This window comes from Pteropus medius, unplaced genomic scaffold, assembly GCF_902729225.1.
Source record: "Pteropus medius unplaced genomic scaffold, Ma_sr-lr_union100, whole genome shotgun sequence".
NCBI classification, from domain to species: Eukaryota; Metazoa; Chordata; class Mammalia; order Chiroptera; family Pteropodidae; genus Pteropus; species Pteropus medius.
This window is the reverse complement of record NW_024340849.1, coordinates 28,839,289-28,859,799: the sequence shown is the minus strand read 5'-3', so window position 1 is coordinate 28,859,799 and position 20,511 is coordinate 28,839,289. Positions and strand designations below refer to the sequence as shown.

The window sequence follows — 20,511 nt, the reverse complement described above, 5'->3', positions numbered from 1 at the left end:
TGTAAACTATCCTAAGGCTGAAAACATAACTTCTAAACCAGATCATATCATTTGTGTTTACATTTAGTGAATTAACCAACAACTGAAGATTTGAGGACTGGTCAAAGGGTGGGATTAGGGGTAGGATTCAGGCTGAGCGCTATCACTTATCACGAACTGCATCAAGCTCTTTAAAAAAATAATGCATTTTTATAATAAATATTTAGAGCAGATACTGACATTAAAATCAGTATCTAAGTCAGAAGTCTGTCTTAAACAGTGAAAATATTTCAATGAACTTCTAATAGATTTCAAATATTCCCAAGAAATCATAGTTTATAAATTAGTTTCAAATGGAAAAAAATATATTTTGAATGGATAAATCACCACTTTAGCAGATCATAAATAAGGTCAAGATGTTGGAAATAACTTAATATATAAGTTTTTGCTTTAAGAAAAAAACCCTAACTTATGTAGTATACTTTTATAATGGGTTTTTATAAGTGTGCATTTGGTATATATACACACGCCCCAAGCTAAATCTTTTTCTTCCATATCCTATACTAAGGGACAGAGGTACATCAGACAGACACCTCGATGTGTGAATCTGGCTGCTGCACACCATTTCTTTAGTTAGACTGATGTTACAATGTTACATACAAATGCTGGTCAGGATCTATTCGTAATTTGTCAACTATATTGATTCCCATCAACATGAACTACATTCATGGTTAAGTAGATTGGGTTCCCAGGTGAGTCTTCTGTGGTCGTGTTCACAGGGAACCTAATTGTTATTGTTTCAGTGAGAAAATGTGCCCCGACTCCCAACAGGTGACTAAAACACTTTGGAATAGAAACCATAAATGGATGGAGACAACTTATCTGTGGCTCTGTTTTGGAGAGAGGTCAAATTGTTAAAAAGCACTGTTGCCAGAATTATTGGCTATTAAAAATAAATATTTTCTTTCTCCTTGACATATAAATTCAGTTTAACTATAATCTCTAATACTAAGGAAGAAAGAGTGAAGCCATTCAGACTAGTGAGACATAATTGGCTTGAGGGATTTAAAGATGTTTTATTGACTATCTAATTTAAATCTGCTTACAGCAAAAAGAAAATGTCTAGTATGTAAAGTAATGAATGAAAAAAATATTTATCCTAAGTTATTATTGAGTACAAATCCACAGCTTAACAATGCGATTTTAAAGGAAAGCAGAAGAGCATGCAACTGCTCTAACACAGGGTTAGAAATAAAAGGTAAAAGTACATTTGTTTTGGTAATTCTAAATATACAAATATAATATTTACCAGATCTACCCTGTAGTGTAGCACTGCTCAATTTCCAAATATACAGCCATTCAAAAACCTTAAGGAAACATTAAAAATGTTCCAGGCTACTTTACTGAACATTAATGAATATTGTTCTTCAGATATTAGAGCTAAAAATACCATTGTTTTTAAAGTTAAATGACTAAGGGACTAATAAAGTATCATTATTTTGTTTCTTTTAATCCCATAGATGGCTTATGTTAAAGGGATCGATTATGTTAAAAGGAGGCTGATTTGACAAATAGAAATCAGTTCCAGAATAAAAGCTGTCCTCTTGGTAGAATATCAAAATTTATAACATTTCCAAAGCATTTCATATTAATTTTATCACATAATTCTAAATAGTTTAATCAGTGGGGTCCCTTTTTAACACTCCTCTTATTCTACACTGGCAGTTGGAATGGGACCCCTATGGTGCTTTCATTAAACTTACTCTAACCTCTGATCTGACCCTAAAAATGATATCCATGTTTAGTGTCAAATGCTTTTGGAAATAAGAAATTAAAAGCATCGAGAGGGACAGAACTGATATTTTGGTTGGGGAGAAGGGTTAAGATTAAGTTAGAACATTTAGTCCCTTCTACGATCAAGTCCTAACTATCCCATAATCAAGTCTCAATCAACTCCTGGTTAGTTCTTACCCTTTAGAAATTACATACTATACAGTGATTAGATACTAAAGAAAATAAAGAAAAACATTTGAAAATACATGAAGAAATAGCAACATGAAATTTCTCACAAGGCCCTGGATCAAAAAAATTTACAAAAGAGCTTTCGAAAATAATCACTATTTGTGAGCTTCGTAATACACAGAGATCACTTTGTTTAAACTAAGTCAATGTTAACTTACCAATAAAATAGTAAACAAACCAACATTTTAAACAATTTTATAAATTACTTGTCCTTTTTTTGTTGTTTGTTAATGTCACTCTCTCAACAATATACAAAAATAACGCTACAGGACTATCCACCTAACCTGTCTCCATCTCCTGCAAAGTCCTGGGCCCTGGAAAGAGACTGGTTGTCAATCTTCACTGTAGATGTCCCCTGCAAAGGGCAGGTGCATGTGGCTGCCGGTGACATTGGGCAACCGAGATAAGTCTGGCAGGCTCTGGATCCGGGACCTGAGTTCTTTGCGTACCAGGGAAACTCTGGCTAACTTGCGCTTGTATTCCTGTAACATCAAATAACTTCCATTAGCATTCTGGCAGTTCAGGGAAGTGTTATCTAGCTAATGCTCTGCATAAAATCTGGTACTACACTCAGTTAATGCTGAATAAAAAAAAGATGATTACAATGTGAATTTCAGGATGAAAAGAGAGACTTTGGAAATATACAACTAAGTAAACTGTATTATGATGATGAAAACCCACAACCTTAAGCTGCTGTTTAGCACATGTAAAAAGATTAACATGTTAATATACTCAACCTCAGCAATAAGATTTTCAGGTGTCCTTGAGCTTGAATAAGAAAAATTACATATTTATTTTCATAAACCTAAACTAAAATTAAGTATTGTTTTCTATTGTGAATGTTGGCAACAAACCACAGGAGTCTGTCTCCAATAGAAACCGACTGGTTCAATATTATATTACTGTGTTTTACAGCTATCTTGAAATATTGTTTACATTTACAGCTACTTTGAAGTTACGGTCATTAGATCAACCACTAAATGCTATTTAATGTGTCGACATAGAAGCATATATGATTGTACAAATTTTATTATTTCAGTAACTATACTTCAATGTAACTTATTTCCTTTGTAATGCTATGCATTTTATTATCTACACTTAAAATATTTAACTTGAGAAGGGGTCCAAGACTTTGCCAGCCCACCAAAGGATTCCAATGGCACAAAAAAAGGTTAGGAACCCTGGAAACAGTAGCCCAGGGATTCAGAGACTGAAAACCAATCAAGATCCTGTTGAGCTTACAGGGGCCTATTTTCTGTAGTTTCTAGACTCCTACATGAGGAGAGAGATCCTTCTATATTCCATCAACTAGTGGAGGTTGGATATGAAGGGGAAATCTAGAAAATGGGTACTCTTCCTTCTAGAAATACTAGAACCTTTTTCTTTCCTCTGACCAAGGCTGATCTCATGAAGACGACAGACCAGGTGAGTGATAAGCTTTCATTTCAGACAGACCTACCCTTTGTTAGTGTTTCTCAACTCCAACTGCACATCAGAATCACCTAGGGAAGTTCTGAAGAAACGCAGATTTTTCGAGAGAACTCTAGCCCCACTACATGTGAATTAAATGAAAATCTCTAAAAGTGGGTCCAGAGCTTGTGAATTTTTTAAAAGCTCCCAAAATGATGCTAACACAGCCAGAATTGTGAGCCACTTCACTAGTTTTTCAGCCTAAAATGAAATCAACTAGTGAAGTTTCTTTGTATAATTGAGTCTCCTCTTTCAAAGAATAACTACATCTGGGGAAAGGGATTTGTCAGAATTACTATAATCCAACTGCTGTAAGAGAATGGGGGAAAGAAGGATTCTGAAGCATGGGGAAATGGGTACACTGACAGAAAAAGCAGGCAAGGCTGAAAGCTGGATAAGTCAATGATAGTTTTTGGGGGCACAAGGTGTCAATTCTCACCATGTCTTACATATCCCTGCATTTCTAATCTATCATGAAGATCAAGGTACAGTAAAAGAGAGTTTAACAGGGATCTATAATCTCAAGATATGATTTTTCTCTTCCCTTTTCCCTTTACCAGTGATACACACAGGAATATTGGGTAGGTTTCAGCATAGTAGCCCTATGGCATACAAAAGATAAGCACCAGGGTATTTCCAATTCTTGATGCATACTTCTCAGAAGGACTGCATTACACATCTCCACATTCCATCTGTCTCACAAAATATTAAGATGGTATTCAAACATGCTCAAAAGTGATCACTCTCCACTCTTCTTGAGGCCAGACATTTTGAGAAATGTCATATGTGCCTTTAGTGGTCATTACTGCCTACCCTAATTTCTAATTTCTAGCATCCAAATAAGCTGTTCTTCAATTAAGATTTCTCTTAATCTTTTAATTCAAATGGTATGTAGCAATTAAAAGCCATCAGCCAAATGGTATACGCTGCAAACAAAAAATTGGTAAACATAAACAAAAGCTAATATTTACTGAATGTTTATTATATGCTAGGCATTAAAATATGACTGCTTATTTTAATCCTTTCAATAACCCTACTAGAAGAGTCGTTATCCTTCATAAACATGTGAAAACATACATTTCCAAGTTAAGAACAAAAAGTTGTAGTCAAAAGCTTTTTGCTATTGTCACAGGCAGGCTTTCGTCCTAAAGACAGAAGATTTAAGTAGCTGTGGAAAACTGACTGATGTTAGCCTGAAGACAAAACTGGATTAAACCAGGCCATAGTCCTAAAAGTTTTAAATTGCATTGCTGGTGGTCTAGAAAGGGGGTCTAAGATTCGTTGGGTCAGTTTCTTATGGCAACGATGCTTACAATAAGATGTGTCTATTAACTTTGATTCTGATGGATGATAATGATTGTACTACTTTTAGGTAAGAATCATTACAACCCTCTCTGCTCCACTTAGGTGTTGTGATGGCAGTCCTTGGAATATGGCAAGTTTATCTTTATTAAGCATTGGAGATACAGTGTTAAAACAAAACAGATGAAGTCTCTTGCCTTCATGAAGCTAACATTTCAGGGGAAGGAGCCATAAAAAAACATGTAAATATTACTTCAGGCACAAATATAATAAAGAAAATAAAGTTGGGTAATATGAGAATAAAATGGAACAATGTAGGGGGAGAATTAAGACTACTTTATAAGTAAACAAAAAACGAGGGGATTAAGGATTCAGAAATTTCAAGTTTCAGGCTGACTTCCGGCATGGCAGCACGATGAACACAACCGACCCACTCCACACTTCGCCAGTGAAACTGGTGAAAACTATTTTTAAAAATCACAACAATCATTTAAAGCCTCTATAAATGATCCTAAGGGCAGAAGAAACATCCATTCAAGAAAATCTAAGAAAATTCAGCAAAAAAGGCAAGAATCTATGGAATCTAAACCAAGATACTCCCTCTCCCCACTCCCGGTTCAGTAAGGCAGACTCCAGACTGCTGCAGCATGAACACAGAAATCACTTTCCCTGCACCTCCCAGTCAAAGGGCTTTTTATTCCTAAAAGCAGGACAAAAGTACTTCTTATCCAACCCCCCAGCTACCTGTTGCTGAGGCCAAGTCTCAGGACAGTGTAATTAAGAGCCTGGGGCCTCCCTTCTGCTCAGCCTTCACTGGTGAAACAGAGGGTCCACCTTGGATGCAGCAAGCTGAGAGAGAATACTGGGGCCCTGATAACCCTTGTCCCCAACTCAGGAGGTGGTGATCTATACCAGAAACAGCAAGCTGAGAGGAACAAATGCTGCTGCACCCCTCCTTTTCACCAGGAGCTCAGTTCCTACAGGAGGGGTAGCATTCAAAGAAAGCCCTGCCATTGTCCAGAGCTCAGACTAAAAGATTTTGTTTTAGGGACGAAACAGGCAGTAAAACAGACAGATCCTAACTTCTTTACAAAGGAACTGACTTTATTTACAATAACACAGCAGGGACAACTTCACACCTAAGAGTGCTATCAAGAACAGTGGAGGCTACGGTGAAAGGCAATTAGGAGATTCATAATAATGGCTAAACTGTGGGCCAACTAGTTTGCAGGAGAGAAATGGGGAATAAGGCAGCTGGGAGGCACCTTTTAGAGATCCTGCACCCCCATGTTCACTGCAGCATTATTCGTACTAGCGAATATATGGAAACAACCTAAGTCTGTCGACAGATGAATGGATAAAGAAGATGTGGTACATACACATATAACGAAAAATTACACGGCCATGAGAAAGAAGGAAACCCTGCCATTTGCAATAACATAGACAAACCCAAAAGACATTATGCTAAATAAAATTAGCCAGACAAAGACAAATACTATATAATCTCACTTATATCTGAAATCTAAAAAAAAAAGTCAACTAACAGAAACAGTAGAATGGTGGTTATCGGGGGCTGGTGTGGCAGAGGCATAGAGGAGAAAGCAAGATGCTGGTAAAAGAGTACAAGTATTCAGTTATAAGATGAATAAGCTCTGGAGATCTAATGCACAGCACAGTTGACTATAGTTACTTGTCATGTACTTGAAATTTGTTGAGAATAGACCTTAGGTGTTCTCAACACACACACAAGGTTTCTACATGAGGTGATAGACGTAACCTGACTGTGGTAATCATTTCAGAAGATATATATGTTAAATCATCACACTGTACACTTTAAATACATACAATTTTGTCAATTTTACCTCAATAAAACTAGAAAAAGAAACGTCTCTTTGTTCTACTAGTAAACCAAAAATATTACCGAGCATAAAAAAGAAACCGCAAACGTGAAATCAGTGGCACATGTGAAATCAGTGGTGCACACGCATCAAGGAAAGTCAGGGGTGTGGCAGCCTAATCCGACAAGCCAATCAACAGGCAAAGATACTACAGATTTTATAAATCCCTTTCACAACCTTATTCTTTTCTAACTAAATGTGCATTTGTAAAAACAGCTTTCAAAAAACTTATTTTGTGTTTTAACTCAAATAACTTTAAAAAAAATTGTTTCAGGCCCTAAGTGGAAGGACCTGGATTTTAAAATTTTAAACTGAAAAAATGGCCCAAAGCCAAACCTTTAAAAATTAAGTCCCTTTCCTTAACAATAAATACTAAACTGATATATACTGCTTTCACTGCAAATGTATAGTATTTTGTCTATTCTGTGGGTTTACAAGGCTTTTGATGCAAATCAAGACCACAATGAGATATCGTTTCATACCCACTGGAATGGCTATAATCAAAAAGGCAGCTGATGACAAGGATGTGGAGAAACAGGAACCTTCATACACAGTTGATGGAAATGTAAAAAGGTGCAGCCACTGTGGGAAACAGGTAGTTCCTGAAAATGTCATGGTTACCATATAACCCAGCAATTCTACTCCTAGGAATATACAAGAGAGAAATGAAAATGTATGTCCACACAAAAATTCATATATGAATGTTCATAGCAACATCACTGATAAGCATCAAAAAGTAGAAAAAAATTCCAAATATCTACCAACTGATGAAACAGAGAGACAAAATGTGGTATATCCCTATAACGTAATATTATTTGGCCATAAAAAGAAATGAAATTCTACTGATATATCTACAACATGGAAGAGCCCTGAAAACATTATGCTAAATGAAATAATCCAGACAGATCATATACTATATGGTTCCACTTATATTAGATGTCCAGAACAGGCAAATTTATAGAGACAGAAATGAAATATGTAGTTGCTTAGGGCTTGGGGTGGGGTGGACTAGAAATATGTAAGAGGTTTCCCTTAGGGTAGACGAAAATATTCTAAAATTATAGATTTTAATGATGGTTGCGAAATCTCATGAATATACTATAAACTATATACTTTAAATGGATGTTACATGGTACATGAATTTTATCTCAATAAAACTGTTAGAGGGAAAAAGGGCTTTGTGAGTTAGTCTGAGAATGTAAGTACTACTAAGTGTATTGTTTTTAATGGGAAAATAAATGTCAAGGTTTGCTACTTTACTAAGAAATTCACTTTTAAAATGCAACTCACATGAATGAAGGAAAAGGTAAGCTTGGTCATTCTAGTGCTGTAAATACCAAGTTGACACAACGTTAAATACTGTCCACCCAATTCCAGCCTGACTTCCTAGGAAGACCAATTTGATGTCAGTTAATGCAAACATTATAGTCCCAGTGACAAACATGTGTGATGGGTGAGAGGGTCAAAAGCAATTCCAAACAAAATAAACACACAGTTGAAAACTGCTTTCCATGCATCACCTGCAAGTAACATAGTACTTCCTAATTTACACAGCGTTTTAGATGTCAGTCTGACAGTCTTCTGACCTGAGATTCTAGCTCTTATTATTTACATTTTTCGAACAAATATACTGTTATTTGATAACTTCATACTTCGGCAAACATTTATTGAGCATCTGCTATAGTATGTGCCAGTCACTATATTGGGAACACAAAGATTAATCATAATCCTTACCTAGAGGAGCATAAAATTTAATGGGCAAGCAAATACTATAATAAAGTACGATGTATTCCATTAGAGGAAAACTGCTTTCTATGACATACAAGAATTGGAGGGAGGAGGACTTGCCCCACTTAGGAGCTCTGGGAAGGTTTACAGAAGTGAGGAGAGGTGAGAACACAACAGGCCAATGGATTAGCAAGATAAAAGGGCAGATAGAGGATAAAGGGCATAATGTGCGCATGGCAATGCACCGTTCGTAGTGCATGGTGCAAAGAAGTTAATTCCCTTAAAATGTGGTCACATTTCAGTTGTGAGAATTAGTGTGGAAATAGTGGAAACAGTATAGATGAGAATGAATCTGAGGAATAAATCCAGCTAGGAATTTACTGCAGCTGTCTAGGAAAGAAAGGACTAGGGCCTGAACGAAGGCAGTGGTAGAGCACTTCACAAACTACTGTACATAAAGTAACATGCACTTTACAAGCTACACTGTATGCATGTAGTACCTTAATTCAAAAGACAAAAACGTGTAATAAAACAAATCCGCAAGACTTGGTTGTTGTTGTAATGTGAAGGATGTGACAAATGTGAGGTTTATTGCTGGATGAGTAGTTGGATGGAGATGCCATTATCTGAGATAGCAAAGATGGGTAAACCTTTGGGGAAGATAAACAGTTCAGCTTTCAGCATGGTAAGTGTTAAGCTGTCCTTGGGACTTCTAATGATTAAGCACTTGAAAATGTAGTTCTAGCATTCTGGACTGGAAATAAAGATTTGGTCTTTATCATGAGCAAATAAAAATCTAAGACTTTGAGATGTGTATGAGTCAATCGGGCTTATGTGAGTGTATATACGGCAGTGTTTCTCCATCATTTTATACCAGTTTGCCTGGCCCTTACTCTACTCTTATCTTCCATACATTCACCATCAGCCAAAATCTTGTCAAACTTTTTTTGTGGTTTCAGAAAAAAAAAAATGTACATATATATTGAACGTGATTTTCTGAGTTATCCATCATATGACACCACATCCCATGATTCTAATGTGCACCGAGAGGATGGTATGTCCCTCTCCTCCCCTGGTTGGGAATCATAGATATACAGGAAGAGAAGTAGGCTAAGAGAATAAGGTAGAAATGTTCCCGGTGTTAAGAGGAATGAGGAAAGTAGTAAAAGTGAATCAGGAAAGAGTAATAAGTATATATTTGGAAAGTTGTGAACTTTTTTCTTAGGAAAATACTAACTTTCCCGATAGATGCTTTGGGTGCTGTGATTTTAATCCAACCCTTTAAGAACAATACTGTTTACATCCATTATCTGAAGAACTGTAATTATCCTTAACCAACTCAGAATAACTGCTCTCTAAATTCCAAGAGAATTCGATTAAAAGTCGGCTGTAATTTAATATTTGAAAAATGTTTATAAAGCATTTTCATATTTGAAAGGTTTAATGTATTCTCATTCCTTACATGTGAGTTGTACCTGGTGACTTATTTCCAAAGAGTGTGAAAAGGGCGGGGGGGGAACGACACTAACTGTACAGTGGAGAAGCCTAACAAACACTAACCCAGCCAAGCAATCAAGGGCGTATCAGTACTGACAAGTCATGTCGATAATATGTACCCTTGAAAAATATGATGAAAATGGCACTTCACCTCTGTGGTCTTCCTTCTCAAAACACACAACTCCAGTCTAATTGTGAGAAACACATCAGACAAATCTCAACTAAGGGATATGCTACCAAATCCCTGAGCAATATTCCCCAAAACTACTGAGGTTGCCAAACACGAGGAAAGTCTAAAACAATGTTCTGGCCAAGAAGAGTCTATGGAGACATGATAAATAAATGTAATGTGATATCCTAGATGAGATCCTAGAAAAGAAAATGATATTAGGTAAAAATTAAGAAAATGTCAAGAAAGTATATAATTTAGTTAACAATGTATCAACTTTGGTTCATAAATTATAGTATCTACTATACTAATGTAAGTTATTAACAATAGGGGAAATTGGATGTGGAATATATGAGAACTTTCTGCACTATCTTCATAGATTTTCTGTAGTAAACTTAAAATTGTTCTAAAATAAAGTTTATTTTTAAACAAGTCTAATGGACATATTAAACACGTTCTCAGATTATCCAAGCCACTTTGCATACTTTCTTATCTTAATCTTCATAAAAATCCTGCAATATTGGTATCACATCTGTTTTATAGATGAAACAGATTTAGAAAACAGCATAAACTGTTCAAGATTCATCAATGCCAGATTCCATATAACATTTTATTTAATATTATTCATCAAAATTAATGAATACACTAATAGACCACAGTTATTGTTGGTCAAATACAACATTCACCATCCAAAAAAATAACACAATCGGAAACTATTTGAGATGTTTTGTAAACTATCATTTGTACTAAATTATCCACATTCTCATGCAGATTTGTTAATACTGCAAAACTATCTGCAATTTAAGATTCCAAATAATGTGGTTATTAAAATATATTAAAATTATTAAAAAGTAAGGGGAATTCTGTGGCATTAAGCCTAACCTGAGCACAAAATTTTTTGAAGTACAAAAGAATACAAAGTCCTTTTTAGAATCTTTTGTTCAAATTATTTCTTACCTAATATCCTCAATTTCATTTCATCCTTGAAGTGACAACTTAAATCCCAAGCCCTCCGTTCAATCTTCCCTGATTACTTGTCCCACATTTGAACTTTTACTATTAATATGTTGATCATTCAGTGATGGACTGCTTTAATATCCTATTGACTATTCATATACTACACCTATAGAATACACTTTTTAAAAAAGTTGATGAATGAAAATGCCAACAAATAATGAAAAAATTCTAATAATCTGAATGGTGTAAGGCCTTTCACATATATACACATGCAATTCTTAAATGCAATGTTTATAAGCAAGAGCATACAGACCTTTTCTTTATACAATGGTCTGGCCATATCCTTTTAAAAAATTGTTTTTGGGAAGAGAAGGATGTAAATAAAATGAATTTACCCAAGTGTCTTTTCTACTAGTGACAAATATATTTAAACTTAACCAGAGAACCAACTTTGCATCTCTTCCCTCTACAAATTATGCTCTCCTTTCCATCTCATCCATCTCTGTTTAGTCAATAGCTATTTAAATATTTTTAAATGAAACACAAGTCCGTAACAATTAAGTATATACTTCAATGTGTGTGTGTGTGTGTATGTATCCATCTTTGTAACCAACACCTAGATCAAGATATGGGCTTTTTCAGAAGCCCAGGCTTCCTCATACCACCTCTCAACTTTTAATCACTATTTTCCAAACTTCAAATAGTTAACTGCCACCCTTCATGTCTTTACTATTTAATCATTTTAAATTTAATATTTATTTAATCATTTAAATTTAAATCAACTCACTTTTAACAGAGCTTTGCTCTAATAACATCCATATAACCACAGCTCTGTTGTGCTAGCCTTGAATTTGACTCACGCATTAAAATAGATATAACTATTAGAACAAACATTCTAAGGCAGCACCGTGGCATGACTGCCACTTTGGTAACCACTCGAGGCTTTACCTCATCCCTATGAACTGTTTACATGAGTCACTTTACTTCCCTCCCTATTCTCTCATTTGACAAGACCCATATTTCCGTCCCTACTCTACCAATTTACCCTCTACTTGACAGTGTCATCACCAACACCCTAAAGCCTGCAACCCTCAAGTGTGACTAGTTTTCTTAGTCCCAGCTTCAAACCAAGGCTCACTTTCACTGTATCCAGGTTCCTCTACTTTTCAAAATTTTACCCACGTTATAGTCCAGGTGAAATTTTTACTTTGTCTGGAGACCCTTCCCTAGTTCCTCCCTGCCGTTCTCACTCCTAGCTCCTAGCTGGAACTCTCTGTGCTGTTTTATTCACACACACACATACACATGCCCCCACTCCAAGGGCAGGAACCTTCTTTAAAGTGCCATGATACTTCAATATCAATGAATTTGGAGGTGTGATCTGTCTCGTGTGCACTGAAAGTGGGTTAGAATTAGCTTAAAATCTCAATAACCTTTAGAAAAGCTTTTCTTTACAGCTAATACCGAGTATGTCATGCCCAAATTGCCTCCATTTTACAAGGCCTACTTAAAATCAAACACTGCCACAGAAACTTGTCCTACTCTAGCTTCACACTTACTTCCAATGATGTTACTATTCAAGTTATTTCTAAACTTAAATACTTCTACACTGTTTTCAGTCTTCAAATCCATAATTAGGAAGAAACACAGATTGTGTGTATCTATATTCCTTATAAAATAATGGGTATGAACAGATCCCCAGTCAATACTTTTGGGCATAAACTCGTAAGATCTGGATACAAATAACACCTCCTCAATTTACTACTTATGTGATCTCAGGTAAGGACTAAGATAATCTAAGCCTTGGTTGCTTCTTTTACAAAATAGGGGCATCTTTTACAGAGCTGTGAGTCTTAAATAAGTTAATGTGGAAGTTTCATATTATGAAGTGCTATATAATTATGGTTATCATTCTGGGATAGTATGAGAACCATTTTGCAGTTTGGAACAGCTAAGAGAATAAACTTCTTGAAATTTGGAGTTCTTATTCATTATAGGGCTGACCTAGATAGTTGTTTTAAAATTCCAGATTTTCTGAATAAATGCCTTAACTATTTCTGAATATTTATATGGCTACCTTTTTCTTGCAGATGCTGCTAATAATTCTGCTTTCCTCTTTCATATAATGACTGTGACTTTAAAAATAGACATGACAGAATTTCAACTGCATTTACATGGGACCGTTAGTAGCTATTAAAGACCGTGGTCAAAATTTGCAAGCCACTTACAGCCACTTGCTTCCTATCCACTTCCTGAGAGACAGCTGCTGTAGCAGAAAGAGGAATGCATCAAGCCATGAAACCCAATTGTTTCCAGTGAGCAAGCAATGCATCCCTTGTAGGAAGCATGTTTGAGCATAGTCGTTTTCAAAAAGCTCTAAAAACAAGGCTTAGGTAAGTCGTTCCCTCTTTGCATCCATGAAGTCAATCTTTAGGGTCCCTTTCAGGTGTAACAATATGATTGAGCTGGACAACACCTAGTTAAAAAAATATACAGCTGACCCATGAACAACAAAGGAGTTGTGGTGCTGACCCTAATACAGTAAATAATCCATGTATAACTTTTGATTTCTGAAAAATTTTTACAGTAGTCCCTCGGTACCCGGGGGATTGGTTCCAGGATACCCCGCCACCCATGAATACCAGAATCCAAGTTCTGGTATTGAACAGATGCTCAAGTTCCTTATATAAAAAGGCATAGAAAAATGCATATAATCAGCCTTCCACATCTTCAGATTCCCAACCACGGACTGAAAATAGTTTTCGATCCATGGTTGGTTGAATTCAAGGATGCAAAACCTGGGGATACAGAGGGCCAACTGTACCTTTATTGAAAAAATTGTGTAAGTGGACCCACACAGTTCAAACCTGTTGTTCATGATGGCTAAAGACTTCCTGCCCAAGAATATTTCTTAAAGATGGAGACAGTGTAATATTTCCATATGACATCTTATTTCCATAGTATTTCTGAAGATGTATCTGTGCAAGCATCTAAGCAATTTCTCTGTGTTGTCAATACATGTATCCTTAGTCTGAAATCTGATTGTTCTGTTACTTAAAATTTATTTTATCATTTTCATCAGTCTTCACTGTAACTAAATATTTGAGAATTAAGATTAAGTGGGTTCTTGGGTCATAAAAGAACAAATTTAATGTTGAAGGTAAAGCTCGTAATCCTCACTCAAAATACTATCTTCAGAACACATTATAGAATCCCTTAGGTTGAAAGCAATCTTTACAATCCTGGTTCATTTGTTCTCCTGCAGACCCCTAAATGATTTCATTCTTTGACATGTATTTTATTATGTCTTTTGCCTCTCTCAAAGGTTAACATACAAGTCTTTCTTAAACAACTGTCTTCAATATAACTATTAAGAAGCTTTGATTCTTTCTTCAAGATCCACCATAATTGACTTCCTTTTGCTTACCCTGGGATGGGGCACTTTGCTAGGTTAGACAGGAAAAGTTAATTGAAGTAGCCATCAAGGTGTTTTTTTTTTCTTTTTTTTTTTAAACAAGGCCAAGACTGGAAATCAGCCAAGTCTGCTGCCATCTCCAGTGGACTGAAAGCAAAGCAGGTAAAGATCTTGGTGGCTTGCTCTAATTTCTCTTCTAGAAAACAAATACCCAAACTTAGCTTGGAATCTTATCGTGCAATTGATAATTTTAAAAAATGTAAAACCCAACTATCAAATCTTTTTTTTTCCTTCACATTATTCTACACCCCTCTGATGGAGTCATACATCCTTGACTGTCTAGAGAAATAACCTTTTAGTGGGCAATACTTTAGTGTTAACTCAATGTCATCTAACATACCATCTTCCATCTTTTAGTTCCTTACTATCATTCTCTTAAGTATTCTAAAAGCAGACTTTAATTTTAAAATATCACTGAAATAAATAATACTCACCTGTTAGTTACAATTCTACTGCAAAAAAAATTCATTAGTGTTCTAGATTAACAAGTGGAAAGACGACATATATTTAGGAACTAAGTTTTCTGCAAGGAATCTAGTGCCTATCTGGCTATTGACTGGGCTTAAAAATTAACAATGTTAAATCGTAATGAGGGTATATGCTGTTATAAATAAGCTTTATATATTTTTATATTTCATCTAGTGTATGTGACCCTAACCAAAATTTTGATGTGCTTACTATATACTATTGTTCTAAGTGATGCATTTAATCTTCATAGGCAGAAACTACTATTATCCATGGGTCACAGATAATGAAACTAAAACACAATTATCCAAAGAAACTTTCTCCAAAGTCAACAGGTAGGGGCCAAGAAGGTTCAAACTTATACAGTCTGGCTTCACAGTCCTCTTGACAGTTATGCAATCCTGCCTTTCATATTTTAGTATTGGGAATAATAATCGGGGTGCAACTAAAAGCTATCTTGCATCAAATATAGGATCACCACAGTGACAGGACTAGCCGTCATGTCCCTGAAGTTCATTCAACAAGTTAAAAACTGTGACTTGTGTTAGGTAGTCTAATTCTGCCATTAAAATGTCTCTGGAATTACCAATAGTGGACGTTCTTGTAATTTTCTCATGAATAACAGTTTGTGCTTAGAGACTTCGATTTTTTTTTTTTTTCAACAAAAGAGGGACCAACAATAGTAACAGCATCAACATTGAGAAGACACGAGAGAAAAGAAACAAGAAAAGGCAAAGGGCTAGTCCAGTCAGGAAATGTAACAGGAAAGCTGAACCTACTGATATAATTATGGTTAGACTTTGGGGAAAGGAGGGAAAGCCAGAAGTTCATAGGCAGCATATAACAGGCTATTTCTATTTATTAAGCAACTTCAAAATCAAGTGATAAGAAAGTTAAGAAAATGAGCTATAACAATCGTTTTTATTTTACTGATACTTAAAAGAGGAAGTAGACTTAAAAATCATGCTATCCTTGTTATTTTATTCTTATCCCTTCAAAATCAAGGGATAAGAAAGTTAAGAAAATGAGCTATAACAATCGTTTTTATTTTACTGATACTTAAAAGAGGAAGTAGACTTAAAAATCATGCTATCCTTGTTATTTTCATCTTTTGTGTGACCTTTTAGCCTCACTCCCTTAGCATATGCTATCCAGTTACCAAAGAATCACACTATCCAAGGGTCATAAAAGTCAACTAGTCTGGTGCTTCCCAAATAGTATCCCACGGAATATATTCCATAAGGTTTTAACAGATATGCCACAGAGATTCTGGGCTGTTTAGAGCAAAAATAAATGTTTCTTTGCTACATCTCTGCTCCAATCCCCAATATGCTTGTGTACAGAGGGAAGCTCCAAGAGTGGAATCTGGTTTAACATTTCTCAAAATCACTTAAAATATATTTTTGCTGAACACATACTGCCATCTCCCAGAGCTAATAGTTTATGTATAGAATAGTTAGGCAAACATTAGACCAATATTCCTGTCCTTATTTTTCAACCTCTTATTGACCACCTCCAACAGCAGCAAACTCATGATTTATCCTAGAGTAGTTTCACTGGATACAGACTTCTAGTTTAGTGGTTTTCTTTCAGTGCTTTTTAGCTTACACCCTTCTTGCTCACGATTCTGCTTAGAAGTACACTATAATTCTCATCTTATACGTAAGACTTTTTTCTGTCTTCTAATAAGGTTTTCTCTTTGCTTTCCTGCAGTTTGAGTATGATATGCCTTAGACTGTAGATTTTCTAGTATCCTGCTTAGTATTTGTTTTCTGAGTTTCCTGATCGGTGGTTTGATGCCTGTCATTAATTTTGGAAATGCCTGGCTATTATTCAAATATTTCTTCTGCTTCATTCGTTCTCCTTCTGGTACTTCAAGTACATGTGTACGACACCTTTCTACATTATTCCACAGTTCTTGAATGTTCTGGGTTTTCTTTGTTCTTTTTGCATTTCAGTTTGGGAAGTTTCTGTTGACCTCTCATCAAGCTCACTGCTTTCTTTCTCAGCAGTGTTCAGTCTATTGAGGTGACCATCAAAGGCACTCTTCACTTGTCAGGTGTTTTAGTTCTAGCATTTGATTTTAATTATTTTTAACCATTTCCACCTCTCTACTTAAATGTTTTGCATGGCGTCTACTTTGCCATTAGCGTTGCCACGTATTGATTAATGGTCTGATTAATTTCAAATCTGTATCATACAAGATTGTTTGTTTCTTTTGGCATGCCTTGTAATTTTTTCAAAAGCTGAAAATGATTATCAGGCAATAGTAGCAGAGGTAAATAAGTTTTGATTGTGAGGTTTTACATTAATCTAGCCAGGAGTTGGGCTGTGTTTAAGGTTTGCTGTAGATGTAAATGGCAGAGGCTGAAATTCATTATTAAGTCTTTTCACTTTAGGCAGTTCTAACTGGCAGAACACTCTTGTTTATCACATGTAATACATCCGCTGGTCCTAGTTCTACCCTCATGTACATCCAACTCTTCTGATAGCTTTCAAAGCATCTGAAGACAGACAGCATATATCTTATGCAAAGTTTGGTCTCAGATTTCCATTTCCTTCAACTGTTCTCCAAAGTTTTTGTTTCCATTTCTTTGCCATTCTGGCCCCTGTGGCACCCAATGAAACAGAATTTACTTTCCATATTCTGAACTTAGTGTAGTTTAACGGTGTTTTTACTAGCTATGTCACCTTGCTGACTAACAGCTATATGATCAGTGCTTTCTACCATAAAGTGATGCCAAACCAGGTCCTGATCACATTGATGCAGTTAGTTTAGGGGAATCAAATATAGAAATTGACAGTGGACATTTTTAAGCAGCGAAAGGGGGTTAATGAAAGCAATGCAATTTTCACAATGACCCCATTCAATTTGCACTGGTTATGGACTAATGGCCATTAAACTGTGAGCCATGAGTATCAGAGGCAGCTCTAATTCAACTGAAGTTGTAAGAAAATTTCTGTGCATATGTGCGCTGTTTTTTTAAAAAAGATAACTGAAATACTTTATTCTGATTCTTAATGATGGGAATGACAGTAACAAATAAGGTTTCACCACTGAATATTGTGATTAACTGTAGCAATCTTATATTCGAAATTCAATGAGGAAACTGCATTCCAAAACAGCTAAATATGTGGGTCCAAAAAATGAAGGTATTTATTGAACTGCCGCAGTCACTCTGAAGTCCATTCATCTCCTTCAGCATCCCAAAAATTACATGTTCTGCTTAGCTATATAAGAAAGTGGCAAACACGCTGTACCACTGGCATCACAGGACAGTTGCCTACAAAACTAGACTTCTGACACTGGGCTCCAGCTTCACTTTCTCACAGGTCATCCTCCTTACCTGGCAAAGCAGTTGTCTGAGCAACCTCTAGATCTTGCTTTTACTCTGCTGCCAAAGCTGAGTCCATGACAACCTCTGGTGGGGCAAGGGCAGGCATGACAACAAACTCCAAGTCAGGGTTTCTGATTAGTTTTCTAGCAAGCCAGAAGGGCTTTTCAAAGTTGTAGTCACTTTTGGCAGAAACGTCGTAGTACTGATGATTCTTTCGGTGGAATACAACTGATTTTGCCTTAACTTTCCTGTCCTTGATATCCACTTTGTTGCCACACAACACGATGGGGATATTTTCACATACTAGTACCAGATTTCTATGCCTGTTAGGCAAATTCTTCTAAGTAACTCAAAGTTACATGAAACATTATAATGGCACACTGGGCTTGGATGTAATAGCCATCTCCCAGTCTACAAAATTTCTCCTGACTAGCGGTGTCCCGTAAATCAAACTTGCTAGGTCCTCTGTTGGTGTGGCACACAAGGGGGTGGACCTCAACACCCAAGGTAGCCACATCTCAAATTCACCAGATTCACTACATTTTGCAAATGTAGTTTTTCCAGGCCCATCACCACCAACCACTACAAGTTTGAACTGAAGCTGGGGTTCTCCTTGGGCAGCCATCATGATGTTACTTCCGGAAGCATCTCCGGGCCCGTCTGACTCTGCATGTGTGCATTTTTCAAAGCTACTGGCAACTCAAAGGTTAAGAATGTTCATGTTCTTCTCATATTCAATAATCTATCTGATGCTTCATGAACACACCCACACTTTAAAAAATCATACTAACATTTGGCTAAACATATTCCAAGTCAAAAGGTAATTAAAATCTCATTAGGAATTAGAATACAAAACATAGTTATCAAAATTTATCAAGTTTACTGATGAACTGCCTACTTATTTGTGCATTTTATGTAAATTATCGACTTTAAAATGCATTAACAGTTTATTAATCCTAAAAAACTCCCAAGAATTTACTTTATATTGGAATAAGATGATTGGCTCTTAGGAATTTTCCAAGAATGGTTCAGGCTTTGCTCTGAAGCAGTGATTTTCTCTATAATCTCATCTAAACATGACCAGGTTTGGGAGATGCTTTACACAGAATTCTATGAGATTATGTTAATCTAAATGATATAAAAGGCTCTTAAAATTTTATTGATTTAACTACATAAGAGGTTTACATTTTGCTTGAACAGAACTGATGTGTGCGAAGACATAAAAATGATCAAGACTTAATTTCTAGTTCTGACATGAATCTTACTTCAAAAGAAAGGAGCAGATAAATGAATTAGATGGCATAGCTACCAATAATACCACGCCTCCAATTACAATGGCATACTAAAAGAACTGGCCTTACAGAGGTAATGGGTACTTTTATTAAATGACTTCCAATATTCTGATAGTAAATATCCATCCACTAATGTGTGAAATAGACTTAGTTCCTTCAGTAGGTCCAAGAAGTATAACTTATTTATTCTGATGTAGACAAATGGACCTCAATTTTTAAAAAAGTTCCACTCCTGTTTAAAATGAAGGAAACAAAGATATAATAAATGCTGACCAATTATGTTAAAAAATTACTTTCACAAACATTTTTTAAAAGATGAAACAGAACTATTTAAACCAAAAAAGAGTGGGACAAAATACATCAAAATATTAATAGTTGTTTTTAGTGGTTAAACTTGTAATTTTCATTATTTTACCAATTTTCTACAATAAACATGTATTGTTTTTATGATGGTAAAGTGTTTCATGGAAAAAAGGCAAAAAAAGAAAATTTTAAACTCTGCATGTTGATTTTAAAAGTTGACTTAAACAAAAGTACTTAGAAGTTCCCAACTAAGAAATAGTGAAAAAGTCAAAAACACCGAATTTTGGAGCTTGAATAGGTCTTATAATTAGGTTTGATGTACACATTTTGAAAATGAAAAAATGGACATGATATTACACAATTTCTTCAAGTTCATACAGTAAGTTCTAGAATTTACAACTCCAACTTCTCTGCTCATTATTCTAATTCATACCTCATACTCGCTGAAGACTAAGATAGAGGTCCAAGTAAGATGTAAATCTGTACATACAGTATGGCTATACCATTTTTTTAAAAAAATTAACTATTTTTGTTTTGAATCTATTTTATAAGACTAAGGGAAATATCAAAATGTTATCAAGAGCAAAGTGATTTTAATGTATTTATTTTAATGTAT

At 35.5% G+C, this 20,511-nt stretch overlaps 1 protein-coding gene and 1 pseudogene across 1 annotated transcript in view; both read right to left on the bottom strand.

The window, feature by feature from the left end:
* Positions 1-1,030: 1,030 nt before the first annotated feature.
* RPRD1A (regulation of nuclear pre-mRNA domain containing 1A) overlaps positions 1,031-20,511 on the bottom strand; it is a 61,836-nt gene continuing 42,355 nt past the window's right edge. The window contains exon 7 of the mRNA XM_039843037.1: positions 1,031-2,483. Coding sequence (XP_039698971.1) covers positions 2,334-2,483 — 150 coding nt within the window. The 3' untranslated portion in view covers positions 1,031-2,333. The remainder of the gene's footprint in view (positions 2,484-20,511) is intronic.
* LOC120586641 (GTP-binding nuclear protein Ran-like) lies at positions 15,961-20,423 on the bottom strand (annotated as a pseudogene).